This window comes from Labeo rohita, chromosome 2 (genome assembly GCF_022985175.1).
Source record: "Labeo rohita strain BAU-BD-2019 chromosome 2, IGBB_LRoh.1.0, whole genome shotgun sequence".
In the NCBI taxonomy this organism is placed as follows: Eukaryota; Metazoa; Chordata; class Actinopteri; order Cypriniformes; family Cyprinidae; genus Labeo; species Labeo rohita.
This window is the reverse complement of record NC_066870.1, coordinates 9,033,006-9,058,416: the sequence shown is the minus strand read 5'-3', so window position 1 is coordinate 9,058,416 and position 25,411 is coordinate 9,033,006. Positions and strand designations below refer to the sequence as shown.

Below are 25,411 nucleotides of genomic sequence, written 5' to 3'. Positions count from 1 at the left end.
AGCTTCTCTGTTGATAAGCGTCTAGATAAAAATATTCTAAATTGAATGGCATCTTGGCTGGTAGAATTTCTATTGTTATAAAATTAGTAACTGTTTGCCTAAAAGGTCATCATTGTTTGCGTAATTACGAATGCATGATATTCTACTTAGAAATTCGATGAGGCGTGTGAAATCATTCAAACTTTTTCACTTTTTTATGCACTGCAGAATGTGTCCCTGTGGTAAATTTAAAGCAATAATTCTTAGATATATCAGGGGTGAGAACAGCTGTTGGCAAGGTGTAGGTGAATGCAAGGCTACTTTCCTAAACAAACAACAAAAGAATTGTACAGGAGCACAGTGAACTCTCTCCCAGTACTGAAGGACTTCAAGTGAGCCTTGACAAGTCTGGCCAAAGAGCCAGTATGTTCTAGGACTGCATGGATTTATTTCAAAGACGGTAAATCATCTCAGCAAGGTCAGAACCTGGGTTGTCTACCATTGATGTATGAGAAAAAAATGAACAAAAATGTGGCATTAGACAGTGCTGCTTCTTTTTTTTCCTTCTAGATATTTTGATTCGTCCACAGTGTCTGAATTTGTTGTGAACAGACTTTTGTTGGATTCAGACAAGTGGAATTTGGGTCAGTGACATGACATTTACTTATTCCTATATATTAATGTTTCTATTTATTGGCATTTTTCATATTATTATTTTTGTCTTATATTATTTTATTCACAAATACATTCAAGTTTAATTCTTACAGTAATATGTATTACAATAATACTGTCAGGACTATGGACCTGTTTTGTGTTGTGTTGCCACTGTTTCAGTTCCTGTTGTCCTTATTTGGTCAAGTTCCTGTTCTCATTTAGTTTGATTATGAAACAGTTACCTCCGTGTTTTTGTTTTTGTTTTTGTTTCCATTGTGTCTCCCCGTATGGATACCTTCGACCCCTTCTCCCATCCCAAACTCTTCCTCCTTCTGCTGGAGCAGGGGGATCAATCTTTCGAGAACCACACCAGAATGTTCCCGGTTTTAGCTAGTCACACCAGCTACCTGGACGACAATATATGAAAATATCAGCACCATTGTCCGAGTATGGTCTTCAGGAGAGTTTGTGGAGTGGGTACTGGCAAGTAACAGATCTCCTTTCAGTCGCCAGTCCCACTCCGGACCCAGCGCCCAGCCCACCATCTCCCTGCTGTGCGGAGCGCACACCCGAGCCCACCACTGATGGAGAGCCAGAGCCCATCACGAACGACAAGCCATCACCGCATGGAGCAACAGAGCCACAGCGCGCAGTGGAGCCGGAGGTGCTAGTGACGTCAGTCCGTGTGTGTTAATTTTAAAACTTTGGTCCAACAAATCATATGCTGCCACGAAGATCCAGAAACATAAAAGAGAAAATCAGAGAAGAAAAAGACAAAATATCATTAAGAGGACCCATGCAGATTCTTATGACATTGTGTTAGGTTGATCATAAAATATCAGATAATTTTACCTTTTTAGCAAGATAAGTGGTTACACTTTATTTTGATAGTCCGATTTAGACATTCTACTAATTATAAGTAACTTTGCAACTACATGTCAACTAATTATCATTCATTTGCAACTACATCTCTACTAACTCTCAGAGCAGACTGTTAGGTTAGGTTTAGGGTTAGTAGAATAAGTTGACATATACTTGCAGTAAAAGTTTAGAAGAGTGTTAGAAGATATTAAGCAGACAGTCTACTAATACTCTAATGACTAGTTGACATGCAGTTGCAAAATTACTTACTGTTGGTAGAATGTCTAAAGTGGACTATCAAAATAAAGTGTTACCAGATAAGTTTAAGCTATAAAATGTCATGTAGTGCAACTCCCCCCAAAACACTTATTTGGATAAAAAAATTCAATTGGATAAAAAAAAATTCAAAACTACAAAAAATACATACTGTATATTATTTTTTTCCTGAATTTTCCTGTTCTATTTTATGAACTCTAATATGTCATTTGTTATTTTGCATATGAGACAAACAAAATGTCCACAAAAGTTTGAGCCCACCAAAGCAGTCTGCTCATCACTAATGAGCAGGTTGTTGTACAAATTACTAGTTTCACTTCTAATGTGTGTCATTCTCATGAGTTTATGTTGGCCATGAAGACAGAACGTTAACGTCTAATTTGACTAACTCTGTGATCGCTCCTTGCCTAGGTATGCCATATAGAACTATAACTTAAAAGACATCCCGGAATGAAAATATACTGTATCTTCCTTAATGTGTTTGTTCAACTGACCACAGACACAGCTTGCAAATATTTCGAAGACCGTCAACCCGCAGGTTTGTTTGCAAGATGAGCACTGGTGGATGATGACAGTGAAGGCAGGCAGAAAGCCCACGTGAGGTCAAACAAGATGATTTAATATTTTCATATTGAACCTCAATGCGATTTAGTTCTTTCCTCTCACTCTGTAAAACTCATTTGCTGTGAAAAGCAACACTGGGCCAAACGTGAACTGAGATGGCCAAAAGCATTTCATGCATTATCAGAATGGCAGGAATTTCACTCCAGAATCGCATTCCACATCAAGGAGGCCAGTTGCAGCCAGTGTAGCGATAACATACTCACTTTGATTTCTAGAGATGCACCCGCAGCGACCGTATACCGTCTGTTTGTGGCTGGCAGGCACAGGCTTTTAGTCTCTCATGAATGGGCACCAGACAGATTCTTCATTTTCACTACAGTAGTATGGCTTTTCCTTCTGGGGGTGCTCGGGCCAGAGCAGAGACTGGATCTGTGTTTTGGAAAGGGTGCGAGTGGCGGGAGCCACAGCCTGAAATCAATACAGCATTACCCCATCATCCTCATACTTAAGTCCCAGTGATGGAAACAGCAGATGCCTGTCGGAATAATGGGCCACTTCATGGCCCAGACAGTCCATGAAGACTTTAAATACAGTACATGTCCGCCTACAAACAAGGACTTCACTGAAGCTGTTCGTGTACCACTTAACCAGCCAAGTCTGCAGTCTTTTATATTGGGCGCAAGATAAGAGAGAAAATGTTTGGACAGGGATCATGAGTGTACTGACTAAAGTCATGATGAAAATGTATATTGGTACTGGTGATTTAGATAAGCTTGTATTGAAACTGAATGAATTATTCAGTGAATGTTGACGGCTGTTTTATTGCTTTGTGTTTTGTACAGGGCCTAATGGGGTTGGTGTGACCGAGTTAAAGAGAAGACTTCTACTCTCTGACCCAGAACACTTTGCTGTAACTGTGCCATGTGAGTTCACATAACATTTGTGCAGTAAATCAAGCTAATAGTATTTATCTGTTTCAAATAACCAAGAAGACTGTGTGTAAACCACTTTAGGACTGTTTAAAGTCCAGTTCACACCTCAAAACTGTGCTGGGGAAGTTACCAGCCAAACTAAATAACAACTGGGTCATCATGAGAAGGATGAGACAGACCACTCATGGGAATAATATGGTGGAAATAAAAACAAAATGATGGCTATAAACCTTATGCACCAGAGAAAGACGTGTGCAGCCATCTTTGGAGTTTTGTCTTCGACTTTCATTTTAGTAGTAGCTCTGTATATGTCTATGACATCGCTGCTGAAGAGTAATTAGCTGGTGATTGTAAAGTTAATGAAAGTTATGATGAGCATTGTAATGTTTAAAGCATTTGAAATGTCAGTAGACCAGGAAGATTTTAAAATGAGTGGTTTGTTCGTAAATCTGCAAGATTTATTTACTCTTAAAGGGGATATCGGATGCCCATTTTCCACAAGTTGGTACAACTCTTTAGGGTCTTCATGAAATGTCTAACACACGATGGTTAAAATTCCCCACACTCTAAAAAATGCTGGGTTATTTTTTTTTTTTTTAGCACAAATGCTGGGTTTAGCCTGCTGGGTCATTTTATTGGGTTGTTTTTTAATATTTTAACCCAGGTGCTAGGTAGTTTTTCTGCACTTAAAAAATACTAGGTTGTTTTTTTGTTTTGTTTTTGTTTGTTTTTTTTTAATCCAAATGCTGGGTTCAGGTTGTTGATTCATTTTATTTGGTTGTTTTTTAATATTTTTACCCAGGTGCTAAATCGTTTGGCTGCACTCTAAAAAATGCTGGGTTATTTTTTATTTATTTGTTTATTTATTTTTATCCAAGCTGGATTCAGATTATTGGGTCATTTTATTTGATTTATTTTTAATATTATTTTGGTGCTGGGTATTTTTTTCTGTACTTAAGCTGCTGGATCATTTTTAATGGGTTATTAAATAATGGGTTATTTTTTCTACCCAACCACTGAGTTTAGCCTGTCTCTGACGAAACAACCCAGCTGCTAAGTTACAGTCAGAGTGCAGACTTTTTGCATCTTCTACAGAAGATAGCAGTTCTCAGCGCCGCTGATTTGGTACACTTCTTCAGCGAAATAAAGGTTTGTTTACATTTTATTTCATTTATAAATTCTTCACTGTGCTGTAAATTATATTATTTTAAGCAACGCAATATACAAGGACGTGATGCCAGTCAGCTGCGTCAGTCAGTGGTCGTTTCACAAGATAACATAAATTGATTTTATTCATTATAATACTGAACATAACTTATTTTGATGTTAAAATACAATCTTTAATCTCAGTAGGGTACAACGGGGCTAAAGGCACACCTTAAGGAAATAATTGCAGAAAAATATATACCTTTGTATTGAACATTTATGAAGCAACAGATTTTGAGTAAAAATAAATCCTACATGTTGTTTAATTTGTTTTAAAATCTTATAAATGTATGAGGTGGCAAGGGGGGCCTATTACCCCACACACAGGGTAAAAGTCACACAGTATTGATACACATACTTTAGCTATAATAATGTTTTTTGTTTTTGTTTTTTTATTGTCTAAGTTAATATTTTTTAAAAACAATCACTTTAGCAAAGTTTGTACTATTTTCAGCTTATTTTGAAAAATAAGATAATTATTTTTTGTTCAATAAATATACTGTCACTAAAATATGTTAATATAAAAAATATATTTTAAAATACAAAAATAAAATCATTTAAAAAGTAAAGATTCTGAAAGCATTGAAGGAGATCCCATAATAATTCAATACAGATTCACACTAGTAACAACAAATTATAGATGAACAAATTTAGAGGAAAATAATATCAAAGGTGCCTTTTACCCTGAGGTGCCTTTAGCCACAGTGTGCCCTACTATTTGTTTATGGGCAAGTTATGGAGTCAGTCATGGCATCTTTCAGTTACGAGTGAAACGTGAGGCACTGGTCTGAGTTTCGTAGTTCCCTGGCTAACAGCAGACCATCACCAGCTTAGATTTCACCAACACGAGAATTAGCACTATTTTGGTGAAAAGTGATTAGAGACAATACACTTGAATACACCTAAATTAAAATGCTGCTTTTAAATGTTACATTTTTATTTCAAAAATGCTTGTTAAATGAGTTTAAATGTATGTAATACTGTAAATACATTCATTTTGTCTTATATTTTTGTCCATGGGTGTTCTTGCTTAATAAATGTTCATCTTTTGATTATTGCTATTGCCTCTATTAATTCTGTGTGTAATTTTTAATTTCCAGCCCATTTTAAGCCAGCAATATAAAAAATTTTTAAACAATATTTGACTTAAATAAAATAACTCAGCATGTGTTCTGTCCAATATTTACCCAGCGCTGGGTTGCTAAATAACCCAAGTTGGTTGTTTTTAACCCAGCATTTTTTAGAGTGCAATGGTTGTGTTAAACTACAAAACTAAAAACTTTTTTACCTTGTCAGAAGCAGCTCTGTTCACAGTGACCCATATCTATGTAGAAACCATCTGCGCATTAAAAGCTTGCTGCTTGACACAGTTTCAGACTCAGACAACCAGTAACAAACTGGCTGTGTGTTTTCTTTTGAAAAGTCCAGACCTGCCAGAAACCAAAGTAAATACAAAGAAATATTTCATCTGATGTCCCCTTTAAAGATGCATGTGCATTAGCTGGACAAGCCTGCAACTGCAGTTGCAGTAAAATTGTTTTGAGTAAAATTTGGAGAAAATTTTGGATGTCAGTGTCGGTTGTCTACAAAGCTGTCTGCTCTGTGGGTACTATGATCATGCAGAATAAGGCATTATATGTGTTTAATACGTACTAATAAACAGTCAGTATGCTAGTAATATGCATGCTAATAAGCAACTAGTTAATAGTGAGAACTGGCTCTTAAAATAAATACTTAGTAACTACTTAGAAGCCATTTAAGAGAGAATGTCTTTTTAGTTTTTTTTTTTTTTTTTTTTTTTTTTGTTATAGACAATTTATTATAAAAAAAACAATAATAATAATAATAATAAAAAAAAAAAAAAACTAATGAACTGAAGCCTGATAGCATTAAACTTAAACGTAACCTACTAAAAACCAGTACAACTAGAAAACATCTTAATTTACGTAACAAAATAACTTTCCTGTACAGGTAATCCTATAAATTTGTCAATTGTTTATTTGATGGGTGAATTTACTGATATGAAAATGAATTTGACTTCCTACCAGTATATATAAACATACAACTACACATACAACACGCTTAGTTACTTTCTAACTCTGGTTTTAACTTGGCAAACTGACAAACAAGAATCAAGAACATCCATATTTCCTAAAAGTAAAACTACTGCCTTGATTCCACACTCTTGTAAATGTTCATGAATAATATGTAGGCAGACCATCAAATCTTTCCACATTGAGGCCTAAAGCTGTGACAGACTGCCAGAGTGGAGAAGAGAACAGAACCAGCTTTTCACTGCCACTCTGAGTGTCTAAGAGTGATGAGGACAGGGGGCGATAGAGCGATGAAAGAACAGGATAATCATAGCCACTAACAGCTAGACTGACGATGCAGTGATGGAGTGAGCAGTGTGACTTTTTCTCCTTATTCTGGAATAAAGCCAGGTTTCTGCCTGAGGTCGGCATTTGTCTTGCCTGTGTCTCTCCTCAGGAAGCTCAAACTAACAGCTTTCCATGTTTCTGACTGTGTTCCAAGCTTCCGAACTGTAGCGAAACAGGGTTAGGGTCTAACTCTGTCTGACATATACATTTATTTGATTTATGACATTTGAGTAATAAGTGCTAAAATCGATCAGTAAGATTGTGGCTATGATTTTGCATCAACATGTAGCTGTACATGCCCACCACGACTAATGGCAACCTCAACTATAATAAACTGTGATCACACTGGTTCCAGTTTAGTTGAATAAAATGTTTGTAACAGACTCCTGCTGGCTTTAAATGTCCATACAAAGCTTGTACTTCAAAGCCCGACACACTGAAATGGGCTTGTATTTGCTGTTTAATGACTGGGAACAGTGTTATGTTGATAGGTTTAGATCAGTTTTTTGCCATGTTAGCCATATCACTTAGTATGCATGTTCTATAAACAGAAGGTTTTTGTGCGATTCGCATGGTTAGGTGAAGTGGACACTCACTCACACACGCATACACAAATCACATTGGCCCGACATCTTGCCCCCCCACTGGCAGTAAAAGTTTATAGTTTATTTTGGAATATGCAGAGAACGTGTGGACAATTAGAGTTAGGGTGTGTGGCGAGCTCCTCAGGCCTTGTTAAGCTCACCTCTGAGCATACTTTCTGTGTGACTCAGTCTAGTTAAATAAGGGTCTTACTACCTAACCCCTGTTCAGTTTTGGACACATGTTACCAGAGACAGCTCTGCTTCCACTTGTGAAAAAGAAGTGTGCTTAATTGTATTAAATGTGTATGTGTAGTGAACTTCAAATAATTGTTTTTAAAAGGATCGTCGGATGCCCATTTTCCACAAGTTGATATGATTCTTTAGGGTCTTAATGAAAAGTCTATAATATACTTTTGTTAAAAATACTCAGTGGTTGTGTAAAATAACACCCTTTTTACCTTGCCAAAATCAGCTCTGCAAAAATCATCCCATTCTGGTTGAGGCTGCTTTAAATGCAAATGAGCTCTGCTCGCCCCACACCTCTCTTCTCTCTGTGGAGCAGTGGTGGGCAGTAACGAAGTAGTTGTAGTTCCTTACTGTACTTAAGTACATTTTTCAAGTATGTCTACTTTACTGGAGTAGTTTTATTTTGAGTAACTTTCACTTTTACTTCACTACATTCCAAAGCGTAAGATCGTACTTTTTACTTCACTACATTTCATAAACACATCATTACTCCTTATAATGTATCACGTGCTCTGAGACGCACAAGCGGTGTCTGATTCATGAACAAACTGATTCTTTTCAACGAACCTGTTAAATTTATTCGCCAATCGCGCCAAACGATTCATTGACGAATTGGAATGATCCGATTGCAGCTGTTCTCGAGTCGACAACTCACTGATTCAAATGATCCGTTTAGAGCGAGTCTCCAGTCAACTGAATTCACAAGTAAGAAACGGGAGATCTTGTGCGCGCGCGACTGATGCTGCGAAAAGTAAGTTACTAATGTCTAATTTTAGGATTAATTATTATAACTGAAAATCATATTTAGTTCAAAGCTGTCCGTTGTTTGTGAATTACATCTTGCTGTAAAAGGTGATCTGTTTAAGCGCACTGAAATGCTTGAATTCAGACACATTAAAAATGAAAAATTTAAATAACAGCTTAAATAAAATATAACTCATGCACGTTCATATTCCTCGCTAATGTAACGTTAGCAGTTTTATTAAAATGCTACGCTTGTAGCCCTACGTGACGTCTGTTTTTATATTGTTTAGCAACAGCATAAAATTTTATATTGTTTGGATCAGCTAGAGTAGACAGATATGAATGTTTATTAAACCATACTGAAAATAAGTAAATGTTGTTAGCTGATGCAAACTGTCTAGCTGCTTGCTGGTGCTAAGTTGAGGTAATTTTTAGATATAAAGTCCACGTTTTTATTCAACCACCTAGATACTAGAAAGGATGTGATGTTCAGAACATGGTAACTACAGTAATTATCAAAGTGGAAAGTGATGCCCTCTGGGTGCATTTGGCCAGGGGCGTTTTTACACATACAATATTTGAAAGGAAAAAATCATTATGAAAATATAATTATATTTTCCTTAAAATGTTCTTGCTAACTTCAGGCCTTATTCTCATGTCATATATAACTGTGACGTTATGCAAAACAAGCTTTAAAACACTTTTTTCTTACTGGTGAAAATTTTATGGTCAAATCTGTTTTCTCTCAGGTACATCGCAGTGTAAGGTTCATATTGAATATTACTACATCACTCTCATCAACATAGTCCATATCAACAACAAAAATGTATTTTTTGGAAAAATCCCAGGTATTTTGAGCAGTAGGATTATAAAAAAATATGTGATAATATAAAATTCAATTAAGTAGTCTATATAAAATTGCAAAACAAATCTTTCAGTACTTTTTTACTTGAGTACATAAAAAATCGGGTACTTTTGTACTTTCACTCGAGTAAAATTAAAGGAGGAGCACTTTTACTTTTACTGGAGTAATATTTTATTATATGTATCTGTACTTTTACTCAAGTACTCAACTTGCGTACTTCGTCCACCACTGCTGTGGAGTGACGAGCATGTTTACTTTAGCCGCATTTAGCCGCGTTTAGCCGCTAAACTTCCTAACTAGCACATTATTAGGAAAGGCGTTCACAAAGATTCATAAAAACCTCTTATACTCACTTCTGCTGTAAGTGAAGCTGGATCACGAATGATTCGCGTGAACATAAACGGATATATGTAGATCGGGAGGCGCATTCACTTCACAAACAAACGTAATCCATTGCATCTTCAGCGGCTCAGATGTCGGGAGTAAATGATGACCACTACGTTCATTATTACATCCAGCAACACAATATCTCGATTGCTCAATTCTTGTCTAACTTACATCCCTGCTCGGGCATCAAAACATGGAGGTTGGACTGTTACAACTGCTCTTAGGTAAGACGCTCATGTCAATCAACTATCGTTCGGAGCGGCCTCTGTGGGTGTGATGCCACAACAACAGGCATCTGAGAATGGCTTGATTTGAAATGGGGGATATTATTTTTACAGATTAATTAAAAACCACTGCATGGATTTTTATCATTATAGGGTAGATTTGTACATACACATTAATGTTTAAACAAGTAAAAGTGAACTTAGCATCCGATGACCCCTTTAATAGTATTTAGTAAAAAAACAAATCTCCAACACAAAGATAGAGTGTGTGAGAGGCTACAATACATTAAAAGCATAAATGCATTAACACAAGCTATATGAGGTCAAACCCAATGAGGAGAAAAGAGGCTAAAATTCATGCTCCCCATAAATGTTGTGTTGGCATTATGGCTTTTAAAGTTAAATGAATGAATGAAACAAACAATAGATACTTTTGAATGTACTGCAAATGCATATAACAATACTAATATCCAATTATTGCAGGCTTTTATTATTAATTTTATTGAATTAATGTTTATATATACATAATCCATAGATATTATTTTCCTCTAAACCACTACATAGCAGAAAAACGTGGCGTAGCGCTTTCCAAAACATCCGCTTTTCAAGATACACATGCAAATTTGCTTGATCTTTGACTGCAATCGCGGGCAATGGCGCAAAGTCAATGCTGTGCTTGCTTGATCTAATATTTGGTGTTTTTAAAAATGTTGTAGATTTAAGTAGCAAATGAGAATTGCAAAAATGTTTTAATATACCATGAGACAAAGGTCTTGTTAATGATTTTCAGTTTTGTTTAAGATAATTAAAGTATGGTATTTGGGGTAAAAAGTGTCCCTGCTGTTGGGGCTAAAAGGCACAATGATTAACATGATAATTAAGAGAAGGCAGACTTTTTCATTTGTTGACATGACATCGTTAGATTCAGATGTTAAATATCATATACTATGTTGGGTGACCATCTTTGAAATAACCACCATGTTTAGAATGGAACCATCATATTTAAAAACAAGATATTAATCATTTAGTATAATAAAATATAATTTGTTGTTACTGTAAATCTGTATTCAATTATTAGGGGATCTCCTTCAGTGCTTTCAGAATCTTTACATTTTAAAATGATTTTGTTTCTGTATTTTAAAATATATATTTTACATTTTTACATTTACACATTTTAATGATAGTATATTTCTTGAACAAAAATTTATTATTTTATTTATTAAAATAAGCAGAAAATAGTACAAAATCTGCTAAAGTGATTGTTTTGAACAAGTATTAACTTAGACATTATTGAAAAAAAACATTATTTTAACTGAAGTATTTATATCAATACTGTGTGCCTTTTATCCCATGCTGGTGAGCCTTTTACCCCATGTGTGGGATAAAAGGCCCCCCCTCGCCACCTCATACATTTATAAGATTTTAAAACAAAATGAATGACTATGATTTAGTTTCACACAAAATCTATTGCTCCATAAATGTTGTACCCTACTGTTATTTTTTAGATATCAGGGTCTGTAAAAAAAATCTATATTTTTTGTATCTATATGTGTAGAAAAGGATAGTTAAGTTCCTGTTTATCAGCTGGTTGGTTTAAGTTGATTTTTTTTTTTCGACAGATACCACTCGGGAGCAGAAAAAGCATGAGAGAGAAGGGGTGGAGTACCACTTTGTCTCCAAACACTCTTTTGTAAAAGATATCCTAAACCACAAGTAAGCTAAACACACCTGAATGGTACCCTGCCCATGTTGTAGTTTATCTAGAGGCTAGTTTTGAGTTGTGTTGTTTTGCATTGCTAAACCTCTTTTGTTTAGTGAGCAATTATGGAAGTTTGTTGTCATGAATAAAAGGTTAATACAGGTTAATAAACAACACTTCTATTAATCTACCACTTAATGATAACCTTGTTTTTATCTAAAATCATAACTTTAAATAGTGGATTTATAAGAAGCTGACTGCTTTATTTCTTCCTTTAAAGATGCTCATGGAATTTAAATCGCACATTTAATCCTTGTTAATGCTGAAAACGCAGATCACATCCATTGACAGGAAATACTCTCTCCAATTTTCACTCAAAAGTGAGAGGAAATCTCAAAAGCATGTGTCCGTGAACAGTGTCACATTATATTAAACTAGGGGGATATTTTAAGAGCCCTCTGTGGTTTGAAATGACTTTTTGTCTTGTTAGTTGGACATAGGGAAAGAAGTCAAAGCAAGTGAGACAGGAATGACGGAGAGCAGACAGCCCAACTTTCCAGAGAGGCGCACTAGAAAGAGGAAAAGCGGACTGCTTTTTGCATCACTCCACCGAATTACCATCATCTTTGATTACCATAGAAATGCCTTAAAGCCAAAGACTAAAGTAGTTACTACCAGTGCTCAGGAGTTAGAACCTATCTCTGCTTCAGTAAAGACCATCAAGGCAAATGATTTGAAAATTAGAAAATGATTCTGGGTTGAAATTACCAAACAGTTGTGTCACTTCTGCAAAGCACAAAACCCTATAAGCCAGTGCCTAGCTTAACTAAATATTAAATGCATATTTAAATCAATTCATTATATATTGAGCATAAACATGCCTTCTTTTATATAAATTAGTTTCATTATAGATTATTCAAAAAACGTACTGTATGTGCTTGCTGCAATTATCATTACACTATTACTGCTCATGAAAGCAGGTGGTGAATGAAAATTAAAGTATGCTAGATTATAGTAGTCTGCTATTTCATCTACTTTTGTATTTGCAATTTGTATTGCCACAAGATTCAGGAGTTAAAGCATTAGTTTACTTCCAGAACAAAAATCTACAAATTTACTCACCCCCTTGTTATCCAAGATGTTCATGTCTTCCTTTCTTCAGTCGTAAAGAAATTATGTTTTTGAGGAAAACATTTCAGGAATGTTCTCCATATAGTGAACGTCTATGGTGCCCGAGTTTGAACTTCCTAAATGCAGCTTCAAAGGACTCTAAACAATCCCAGCCGAGGAAGAAAGGTGTTATCTAGCGAAACATTTTTATATTCTAAAAAAAAAATGTATACACTTTATAACCACAAATACTTGTCTTGTCTAGCTCTGCGATACGCATTCGTACTCTGTGCACTCTGGATCAAGACGGTTAGGGTATGTCAAAAACAGAGGTCATAGTAACTGAAAATTGTCCGTCATTTTTTTTATCAGTGACAGAAAAATCTGAAAACCGTCAGTCACTTTGACAGATTACACTGAGGGTGACCTATTATAAATTCTAACTGTAATTCCTACCCCTGTCCAGTTAATGGTGAGTGCGCTTCAGTGTAGCAGCAGAGCACGGGATCCAGAACAAAAACAAAACTGTCTGAACCTTTTGCAATGTTTTTGATTACGCACAGGCGAGTAGCCTACCCACTTTAGCTATAGCGATCTATCATGCCACATTAAAGAGTGCCAAAATGGTATTTATTGCTTGAATTTCCTAATGAAATGGACAGAATCTAGGACTCTTTTGTTTCATATCAAAAGTAACAAAGCATAGAGCTCAGCCTATTGGCGATTTATTGAATGGGAGGCGCACCATGTACAGTTTATTCATAAACTGAAAACAGCAAAGACCAAAAGATTGATTGGGATTTAAAAATCGATATTGGTTCATTAAAATGAGATCTATTCAAATCAAGAAATCGATTGTTTACCCAGCCCTAGCGTATATTGTTTTTAAACACTGCGCTGTCATCCTGTAGGTTCATAATTAAAAAAGAAAATGTGAACAAAAATAAATGTAATGTACAATAAAATCCATTAAATGTGTTGTTATAATTAAAATATGAAATTTGAAATGAAGGATAATAATAAATTATGACAGAATTTTTACGAAAAAATTCTACCCAAAATGACGGACAATGTTAAAGTCTAGTGCAACCTCTGATTGAAAAACTCATCTCAATCTCATTTTCTCTTCCAACTTCGAAATTGTCCTACATCCCTGTTTTACCTTTATTTATAAAGGCAGTTTGACCTTCTTTGCACATTCACTTTGTAAACACTGGGTCAGTTCTTCTGCAGGAGAAGAAAATGAGATGGGAGTTTTTCGACATACCCTAACTGTATTGAACCGGAGTGCACAGAGTACACATGCACATCGCAGAGCTAAACAAGCTGACCATTTGAGGTTAAAAAGAATATAAATTGTAATTTTCTTTATAAACTAACCGATCGTTTCGCTAGATAAGACACTTCTTCCTTGGTTGGGATCGTCTAGAGCCCTTTGAAGCTGCAGTGAAACTGAATTTTGAAACTCACAGGCACCATAGACGTCCACTATATGGAGAAAATTCCTGAAATGTTTTCCTCAAAAAACATACTTTCTTTACAACTAAAGCAAGAAAGACATGAACATCTTGGATAACAAGAGGGTGAGTAAATTTTCTGTAAATTTTTGTTCTGGGAGTGAACTAATCATTTAACTTATTAGCAGAATGTCAAAAAATGATGCTATCAATGGGCATAACACATTATTAGTAAATTATTCTTCTCTCCATTTTTAAGTCGCTGTAGGTTACAGAGTGCATTTGACTTTCAATAAATAACTAAAATTGATTTACTATCGTATTTTCTATGTGAATGTGACACTTATGGAATGCATTGCATTTTCATGCTAGATCGTTCTTTAGAGACCATTCTTAAAATGTCTGATCAAACAGCTGGCTCTCTTTTGTGTAACATACATAAAACATACTGGGTCAAAAAAAATGATCAGCTGAAATGTTACAGTTTACTCTAAATGATTGTGATGTTCCTGTGCGAAGAGCTAAAGCACTTTATATAGCATTGTTTTCCTTAAAATGTAACCACAGTGTGTCAGCCATATGGCAGTTTGGGACGATCCACTGAGCCGCTCTTTAACTACAAACATATTCAGTGGTAGCCAAGTGTTTATGTTAACGTGACAATGATGCCAATGATGTATAACAGCAAACTGGAATAGAAATTTGATAATAAAAATGATTTATGGCCATCTTGTTTTTAAACAGAAACTTGTTGTTTAAAAACAGACTTGTAATTTTTAAGTTATTATGGGTTTAAATTATAAAAAGCTCTATATTCCCCTAGATTTTTGGATTATGGTGAATACAAAGGGAACTACTACGGTATGAGTCTGGATTCAGTGCGCAGGGCTGTAGCGGAGAGCAAGGTGTGCCTACTGGATGTGAAGCCACACGTGAGTAAAAGATCATTCATGTGCTGCTTGGTGTGTAAGTGCCAAGAAGCACTGGATCAGGTATCAACAACAACTCCCACTTTCATATTGTTTAATGGATTTTATTTCATATTATTAAAGAACCACACATGCTCTATACGATACAAATACCACAATGTGTGCCTCGCTCCAGAAGCATGAACGGTGAAGGAAAGAGAGAAACAGGGATAAACAGAGTGAGCGAGAGCCAGTGAGACCTATATTACATGTCATATTTGTTGACTTTGGAATACAGACTCAAGGGCAGGAATTATGTCATTCTGGATGGGGAGATTCTGTCAGCTCCACTCCAGTTGGTACATTTCCTGCAGTCTGATTATTTTTCATCAGCTTGTAACATTTATAAGAACATTCTCACTGTATTAACGAACATACTACGGACACATTTATGCATGGCTGATGCTGCAGGCCTTGTGCAGAATTTTGGAAATGGTCTAGTGTTCATGTCATAGAAAATGGTTTGAAATGAAACAGTTACAATACAGCATGGACACATGCACAAATTATTTCAGAAAAAATATGGTTACCATATGTTGCCATTTTGCTCACTCTATGTCATTGTTTACAATTTTTTCTCTATTCTCTAACAGGTCATAGCAGCCTTATACACCTCTGAGTTTAAACCCTATGTTGTATTTGTGAAGCCCCCATCAATAGAGCGCTTGAGACTGAGCCGAAGAAAAGCAAAAGTTCTGTCAAGTCAGAATGAGCAAACACCTTCAAAAATATTTACAGTAAGAGACATAACCATTGTAATTTCCTGCTGACTCTATTTGTTTGTGCATTATGGTTGTTATACTGTCTGATTGTTTGATGTTGATATGAAAGGGGTCATCGAATGCAAAGTTCACTTTTTCATGTTGTTTGAACATTAATGTGTGTTGGCAGTGTATGTACAAATCTACCCTATAATGATAAAAATCCATGCAGTGGTTTTTAATTAATCTGTAAAAATAATATCCCCTTTTTCAAATCAAGCCATTCTCAGATGTCTGTCGGTGTGGCGATAGTTGATTGACATGAGCGTCTTACCTCAGACCAGCTGTCACAGTCTAATAACCTCTATAGTTTCGATGCTGGAGCAGGGATGTCAGTTAGATTGAGCGATTGAGGTGTTGTGTTGCTGGATGTAATAATGAACATAGTGGGCGTCATTTACTCCCGACATCTGAGCCGCTGAAGATGCAGTGGATTACATTTGTTTGTAAAGGGAATGCACCACCCTATCTGCATATATCCGTCTATGTTCGCGCAAATCATTCGTGATCCAGCTTCACTTACAGCAGAAGTGCGTATAAGGGTTTTTTTATGAATCTTTGCGATCCCCTTTCCTTATAACGTGGTAGTTAGGAAGTTTAGTGGCTAAACAGGCTCGTCACTCCACAGAGAGAAGAGAGGGATGGGACGAGCAGAGCTCATTTGCATTTAAAGGAACAACCCCTTACAATGAGATGATTTTTTGCAGAGCTCATTTTAACAAGGTAAAAAGGGTGTTGTTTTACACACATTGAGAATTTTTAACCAACATATATTACAGACTTTATATTAAGACCCTAAAGAATCATTTTAACTTGTGGAAAATGGGCATCCAATGACCCCTTTAAGAAATAAATATGCTGATACTTGAATATACTTTTAATGTTTTGTTTTTTTTCAAATGTTTGCATGCACATAAGATGAAAACATCAGAAGTTCTACGAAAAGCTATTTTATTCTTTATACAGAAGGTTGACACATGACCAGCTGAATACTAAGCACCTTTTTACACTAAGCCATTTTGTTGCAGACAAAATTAATCAGATAATCACATAAATTAATCAAAACCAAAATTACTTTAAATAAAAATGTGACTTACATTATATGCTTTGATGCTTAATAAATGATGGGATAGGAATTACGGCATTATAAATAAAAGGCATTACTAACGGCATTCCTTTTTTCAGTAATGAGTAATCAAAAGAATTACTGTTTTCCCCGTTACAACGTCGTTACCGTTACTGAAGCGGTTTTCATCCAAGTAGGCTCTCTCTCAGCCATAGAACCTGCAAAGCTGCGCATTGCATTGTGTTGCATTGAGTTCTTTTTCTGAGGTACATTCTGGCTTATTCCTTTCAGTGCATCTTCTTCCAGAAATGAAAAGTAGCTGAGATGAACCTGATAAATGTTCACGTTTGTTTACAGAGGCGAAGTGGGCGTTTACCTACATGTACGCATGTCTCACGTGGATGTTTAACATTTGAAAAGTTGAGCGTGATTACATTAGAGATAATGTGTTTAGACGGGAAAAACTGGAACTTACGTTGGTATCATACAGATTACTTTATCAGAGAATATTTGTTTTTCGACGTGACTTACTTCATTTAAAAGTAGACATTTCAAGCTTTCTATACATATATTTCTCATGTGAGGCAGATATTCGCTGAGATTCTGTTTTTTTTATTTATGTGTCTGTGAAGAGAGGTGACGGAGACTGAGACGGCAGAGATCGCACACTGTTTATTTTCTTTATTTTACAAAAGTATATTGCTTTGTTGTTATTATGACTATACACATAAAAGTAGACCCGTTGCAGTTTCAAATTATGCCTTATTCTTATCTGTGGGATGTTTTGTATGTCCGCAGGTTGAAGCGACCCCAATATGATATTTAGCCCCTGGAAGATGTCTCTCACATTGTCCCACAGCATCATTAAAATAGTGTAGATTAGTGTACAATATTTGATTCATTTAACTTATTTAATATCGGGGGGCATCCAAGTTATTTAATATATATGAACTTTTTTTTTTTTTAAAGTAACACAATAGTTGCTTTCGCTGGTAATTAGTTACTTTTATGATGATGTAACTCAGTTACTAAGTTACTATTTGTCAGAAGTAACTAGTAACTATAACTAATTACTCTTTAAAGTAACATGCCCAGCACCCAAAAATGAAAATTCTATCATTAATTACTCACCTTCATGTTGTTTCAAACCCAATAGATGTTCATTCATCTTCAGAACACAAATTAAGATATTTTTTATAAAATCTGAGCACTTTCTAACCCTGCATAGACAGCAATGCAACTACCATGTCTAAGGCCCAGAAACGTAGTAAGGACATTATTAAAATAGTCCATGTGACATCAGTGGTTCAACCGTAATTTTATGAAACTCTGAGAATACTTTTTGTGCGCAAAGAAAACAAAAATAATGACTTTATTCAACAATTTCTTCTCTTCTCTGTCAGTCTTTGACACTCTAATTTTGAAGGCCTCCAAAGTATTAACATAATCAAACTGTTTTACACAATCTACTACATACCTTCTGTCATCTGATATTTTATACTTTTTTAGGAAGTAAAAGGCATTTTAGAATAATTCTAAAAACGTTACCCTTCAAGTTGTCTTTTTGCTGTGATTTTTTTTTAAACATAAGAATTTTTTTTTTATGTTGTTAGTAATTTTTCAAGATGAACATTTACAGGAATTAAGATACTTAGGGTTAACTGATTACCTACGCAGTATTACACTGACCAAAATTATGAACGCAACATGTTTTTGCCCCCATTTTTCATGAGCTGAACTACAATTGTGATTATTGCACAGGTGTGCCTTAGGCTGGACACAATAAAAGGTCACTCTAAAATGTGCAGTTTTACTGTATTAGGGGGGCCGGGAAGGTCTGAAAACCAGTCAGTATCTGGTGTGACGACCATTTGCCTCACGCAGTGCAACACATCTCCTTCGCATAGAGTTGATCAGGTTTTTGATTGTGGCCTGTGGAATGTTGGTCCACTCCTCTTCAGTGGCTGTGCGAAGTTGCTGAATATTGGCAGGAACTGGAACACGCTGTTGTATACACCGATCCAAAGCATCTCAAACATACTCAATGGGTGACATGTCCGGTGAGTATGTTGGCCATGCAAGAACTGGGATGTTTTCAGCTTCCAGGAATTGTGTACAGATCCTTGCAACATGGGGCCATGCATTATCATGCTGCAACATGAGGTGATGGATGCACAACAATGGGCGAGCATGCAGATGAGCTTCCTTGAAATGGTTTCTGACAGTTTGTGCAGAAATTATTTGGTTATGCGAACCGATTGTTGCAGCAGCTGTCCGGGTGGCTGGTCTCAGATGATCTTGGAGGTGAAGATGCTGGATGTGGAGGTCCTGGGCTGGTGTGGTTACACGTGGTCTGCGGTTGTGATGCCGGTTGGATGCCAAATTCTCTAAAAAGCATTTGGAGTCACGGGCAACAGCTCTGGTGGACATTCCTGCAATCAGCATGCCAATTGTACACTCCCTCAAAACTTACGACATCTGTGGCATTGTGCTGTCTGATAAAACTGCACATTTTAGAGTGGCCTTTAATTGTGGTCAGCCTAAGGCACACCTGTGCAATAATCATGCTGTCTACTCAGCATCTTGATATGCCACACCTGTGAGGTGGATGGATTATCTCGGCAAAGGAGAAGTACTCACTAACACAGATTTAGACAGATTTGTGAACAATATTTGAGAGAAATAGGTCTTTTGTGTACATAGAAAAAGTCTTAGATCTTTGAGTTCAGCTCATGAAAAATGGGGGCAAAAACAAAAGTGTTGTGTTTATCATTTTGGTCAGTGTATATTATTTATTTATTTTTAGAAAAATTATGTTACAATTTGCATTTTAAATATGATAAATATGATTTTTTTCTGTTCTACTTTGGCCTTTGAAAAAAACTGAGGTTTTTTCTTGGAGTATGAACTCCACATTGTCCTATATCATACTATATGAGCCTAAAAGCATTTGACAAATATGATAGTCAATAAAACATTGCAAACTTATTTTATTTATTTATTGTCTAAAGGTTCAGTAAACTGTTCCATTTCAAATTAGATTTTCCTAAGTAAAACTTTACAGGATAAAAATACACATTTGATACAATGTACTTATTGTGTTGTTAGATTGTAGTTACATCTTAAGTACCTACATGTAATTTGCAAGAATGTGTAATGTAATCACTGCTCCAACCCCTAAGCCTAAATCTACCCCTAACCCTAACCTTATCTCAATAGCAGAAACTGTGGATATTTTTTTTATTTTGAAGAACACAAAAAGTACTCAATAATTATAGCGTATCAAAAGCTTATTTTGTAAGTACATAGTGGTTAAAGACACTTTATGTAATGTGGGACCAAAAATTATATGAGAGAATCCCACATTCATATTCATGACTTTCCTGATGTTATACCAGTTTAGTACACAGCATAGGTGGAAAAGGCCTGACCTATCATCTTGACCCTACTTCAGCTTCTTTGGCATTTGGTGCACCTTTAATGCACAAAGGGTCCCTTTTAAAAATCGCTCCAGGGTGGGCTGCAGGTGTGCCCCATGAGCACACGCAGGTTCATCTTCTTACACTCCCAACAGTTTGGAGGTTGTTCAGGCTTGGGGTAGAAGGTTTTCTGGTAACCCCACTGAGACCCATCTGTGTCATGCTGTGAGCATGAGCACCTAAGTCTGCCCCGGGGTCTTATAAAAGACTTAGGTCATCTCGCTCACACCTGGATGTTGTTTTACAAACTACCAAGCTCTTGGGTGCAAATGTGTTGCTCATCTTTCCATATTAACCGAGAACACGTCCTATAATGACTGCACTGAGCACTGACCTTAACAAGACACATTTGGACATCTCTTGTTTTGATGATTTAGTGGACTGACTCATCTTTACTGCCTTTTTTACTTTTCTTACTCCAATCCAAGCCAGTTCAGTCTAACGTATAATGTCACATCATTTTTATAATTCATAAACCGCAAAAAGTGAAATACCTTTTGCAGTAAGGAAAGACATTTATAGGCAAGATGTATTCTTCAGACCATCTGCAGCTTTGGGTAAAAATGTCTTTTCATTGTTAAAAAATGGTGAGCAATATAGCAAGGAAGAACATTTCTCACACTGACTGTTGACCTGAATAAATTTAATATGAACCCTTAAATACACTGAACTGTACATACTCTTATGGCTATTTTTCTAAACGGTTCAAGATGACTATATCTATATAAAGAATGTAAATTAAGGCTTAAACTTAAGCAGTTCATTCTACTAGGCTGTCCAAAACAAGGACAACACTCCAAAGCATGGTATCCCACCTAAATGAACCGTCTGTATGCAGTGGAACCTACTTCTTCTGGCATGCAGTCTGCAAATGTCAGTTATGGTTAAAAAAATCAATGATTATTTTTTATTATTTAGAAACATGAGGTGAACAAAGCAACAATAGCTGGGTTTCCATTCAAAGTTGTGAATTTAACTAATGTGCAAATTTGAAATATCGCTTAAAGGGATAGCTCACCCAAAAATGAAAATTTATTTACTGACCCTCCATGCATCCTACGTGTATATGACTTTCTTCTTTCAGACAAATCCAATCTGAGTTATATTAAAAAAATTATATCCTGGCACTTCCAGGCTTTAGAATGGCACGGGCGGGTGTTTCTATTCATCAGTCCAAAACAAGCCCAATAAAGTGCCTCCATCCATAATAAAAAGTGCCTCACATGGCTCCGGGGTGTGAATAAAGGCCTCCTATAGTGAATCGATGTATTTTTGTAAGAAAAATATCCATATTTAAAATGTAAGAATCACTTTAATCTAGCTTGCACCAGCTAGTCGTACACGGAAGCAGCTCCGTGGGGATGACGTAGCACGTCAGTGTTGCACATGCGCCAGTGAGTCTCACACAAACCAACGTTTACAGGAGCAAAGTTTCCTTACTTTAGCAAAGGAAAACAAGTCTCCTCTTGATATATCGCTGACAAATCCTTGTTTTGAACTTCTAATTCATGACCGGTGCTGTGTTTATCTATATCCACAGTACATTTACGCTTGTCATTTCTGAGCGGCGCATGCGCAACACCGATGTCTTACATCATCTGCTCGGAGCTGCTTTTGTGTACGACCAGTTGGTGCAAGATAATTTAAAGTAATTCTTACATTGTAAATATGGATATTTTTCTTACAAAAATGCATCGATTTGCTACAGGAGGCCTTTATTCACCCACACTTTATTCAGTGTGTGGCACTTTTTATTATGGATGGATGCACTTTATTGGACTTGTTTTGGACTGATGAAGAGAAACACCCTCCCATGCCATTCTGAAGCTTGGATGTGCTAGGATCATTTATAATATAACTCTGATTAGATTTGTCTGAAAGAAGGAAGTCATACAATATGTACCTAGGACGCTTGGATGGTTAGTAAATAATGAGCTAATTTTAATTTTTGGGTGAACTATCCCTTTAAAACATTTACGAATCATCATTTTCAATTCCAAATCAATTTTCATATATAATAAGTTACTTAAGCCTCAGAGCGAGCAGACGAAACACAATAATGCAGAATCCAATAATACAGAAATACTTTGATGACAGACTTTGCTCAGGCATTTAAGAATGATCAGAACAACATTTCACATGCTGTGCAACAAGATCAGTCCGCTGGTTAGTCAGGTTATGGCTAATGTCATGTAGTTGGACCTTCAGACTGACGGCAGAAGGTATGGGAACTTTGGCCGCTTTGAATGGCCAAGGCCATATGACTGACAGGTACAGCAAGCAATCACGTTTCGTTTTGTGCGGTGTCATGTTTAGGGGTGTGGAAATGTCACCACAATAACAGACCGGTGTGTAAAACCCTCTGAAATATTTTAAAGATTCTATGCTGCAAATTTAAAATTTTTCACATACTTTTGAAAATTGTTTAGTTGATCCTGATAAGTGCTTGTTGTCACAGGTGTAAACATGGCTTTCTTCTTTTGTGAGGGGATTTGGCGCCACGGCATTTTTGTTTCCAGGCAGAATGTTAAAAAACACGACACACATGTCGCCTGGAAATCCTGTATAATCTAACCAATCCGGTGACGACTTCGAAACTCCTAAAGTGTTTCCAGCTAAGTGTGCCTTATGCATCAGACATTTAGCCAACGTTCCATGGGTGTGATTTCTGAGGATTAGACTAGGATATGGCATCTCATTGCACAAAGTCACATGACTTTTTTGATGTGCATAGAGAAATTTATTTGGCAAATACATTTCAATTTCCCTATATTCGCATTAAGCCTTTTTCGCACAACTCAAAAAACACCTGAAGTGACGTTTTTGCAAATTAATGGATTTTTCCCCCAAATTTGGCGTTTCTAAAAAAAAAAAAAAACGTATTTCATTTACTAAAATAAAGTTAATATACTAATATAGTGATACTTTATTATTATTATTATTTTCTCTTTTTTTTTTCTTTTTTTTTTTTTTTTTTTTTAAATATTATTCCTTGTTCATTTTTACTTCCAAACACTCTCCCACTTTTTCTACTTTTTCACAGTAGAGTAAGGGAACTCTTTTAGCATAACATTTTTACAGGCTTTTACTGTTGAAAGTACAATATTTTTTAAATCCCATTCATCCAGTTCCCATTTCATATGATTCATTTCTGTGGGTAAACAATGAACAATGTAATATTATTCTCATGCATTGCCCTTTTATTCATTTTTTTACAGGAGGAGGATTTTCAGGATATGATTACCAGTAGCCAAGCCATGGAGAATAAATATGGCTACTTGTTTGAGAAATTGATCATCAATGACGACCTGGCCACAGCATTCACCGAGCTGAGAGACGAGCTGACAAAGATAGAAACAGAGATTCACTGGATCCCAAATACATGGGCTCATGTCTGAAAAAGCAATTCATCTTCACTGAACCACTTAGACCCATGATATCTTTTGACTATGTTTTGGAGATTTTCTGCATATAAAAAAGGCACACCATATTATTGTAATTATACGCTTATAAGCAGTGTGTGCTGGCCGGTCATGAATCAACTCCATTCATAACCGCCAAACTCATGACACTGCACTGAAGTTGAAATAGTTTTGTTTATGTTAAGAAACAAGTAATTGTAAAGAATTTTTATCTCCCTCTAATTCCTACATAATGATATACATTATGCTGTATTACTAGATTTCTATACACATATTGCTTTGTGCACTGTTGTGGCTCATGTTTTGACATTAATCACTTACAGACGTGGATTTTCCACTGAAAAGATGTGTTCTCAATTTGGTTTAAGTGAGGTGGAGTACTACAGTTCCTTTCTCTTTTTTTCGTAAATTGTGACTACAAGATTGAACTCTGGATTAGACCGCTGAAACACATCCAGGTAGCTCTATGTACTGAACAGTTCCAATCCAAGTTTAGATTTGTTCCTGACATTGATCTCCGGGCTTTATGATGATTTAAATGCCTTAGCGTTCTTGAAGAACATTAACATTTGCAGGTATACGAGGTGATCCATGAGTCAGCCTCTCAAAAGGATCAATCCAAAGCACCTCAGTTGTTTTTTTAAGGCTTAAAACTACCAAAGAGCAATTCCCATGACAATTCCTCCCAAACATTGCATTTGGGAAGGTGAGCTGACATGGACATTAAGAGGAAGACGTTTGCTCAAGGTGACCTTAATGGTTACTACGGAAGCAAGAAGAGGAAGTGGAGTTTATTTTCACCAGCACTCAGTATATTAAAGTGGAATTGAAGAGTAACAGGAGAGTTCCTGGGGTTGCATTGGATAGTTGCCTGGTCAGCACGAGGGACAGAACTCCACACATACCATGGAGAAGCAGACTTCAGAAACAGTATGTCAGAATCTTTTCAAAGTAGTGAAAGATTATGATTGTGTCTTTATTCTAAACTATTCAAAATTTAATGGATTCAGTATTTTAGCTGCTTTTAGCTTTTCGCTACTGCTTTCCACCAACTGTGGTTCCGTTCATATGGTACACATCAAGCAAACTCGACAATCAACTGACTCCTAAATATCAGGCAAGTCACTTATGGAATGCAGAGTCACTCTCTTTCATAACTCTGCATGAACATATACAGTTGAGGTCAAAAGTTTACTTACACCTTGCAAAAAAGGCAAAAAAAAAAAAAAAAAAAGGACATCATACAAAATGCATATTATTTTTTTATTTAGTACTGACCTGAATAAGACATTTCATACAAAAGATGTTTACATATAGTCCACAAGACCCCGTTCAAAAGTTTACACACACTTGATTATTAATACTGTGTTGTTACCTGAATGATTCACAGCTGTCTTTTTTGTGTGTGTGATATTTGTTAATGAGTTCCTTGTTTGTCCTGAGCAGTTAAACTGCCTACTGTTCTTCAGAAAAATCCTTCAGGTCCCACAGCATTTTTGTGTATTTCAACTTTTTCCAACATTGACTAAGATATTGAGTTCCATCT

General features: G+C 36.1%; 1 protein-coding gene across 1 annotated transcript in view; it reads left to right on the top strand.

Moving 5' to 3' along the window:
* mpp7b (MAGUK p55 scaffold protein 7b) overlaps nt 1-24,418 on the top strand; it is a 63,728-nt gene extending 39,310 nt beyond the window's left edge. The window contains exons 15-19 of the mRNA XM_051128976.1: nt 3,177-3,257; nt 11,523-11,616; nt 14,993-15,101; nt 15,731-15,874; nt 23,662-24,418. Coding sequence (XP_050984933.1) covers nt 3,177-3,257; nt 11,523-11,616; nt 14,993-15,101; nt 15,731-15,874; nt 23,662-23,841 — 608 coding nt within the window. The 3' untranslated portion in view covers nt 23,842-24,418. The remainder of the gene's footprint in view (nt 1-3,176; nt 3,258-11,522; nt 11,617-14,992; nt 15,102-15,730; nt 15,875-23,661) is intronic.
* Nucleotides 24,419-25,411: the final 993 nt, after the last annotated feature.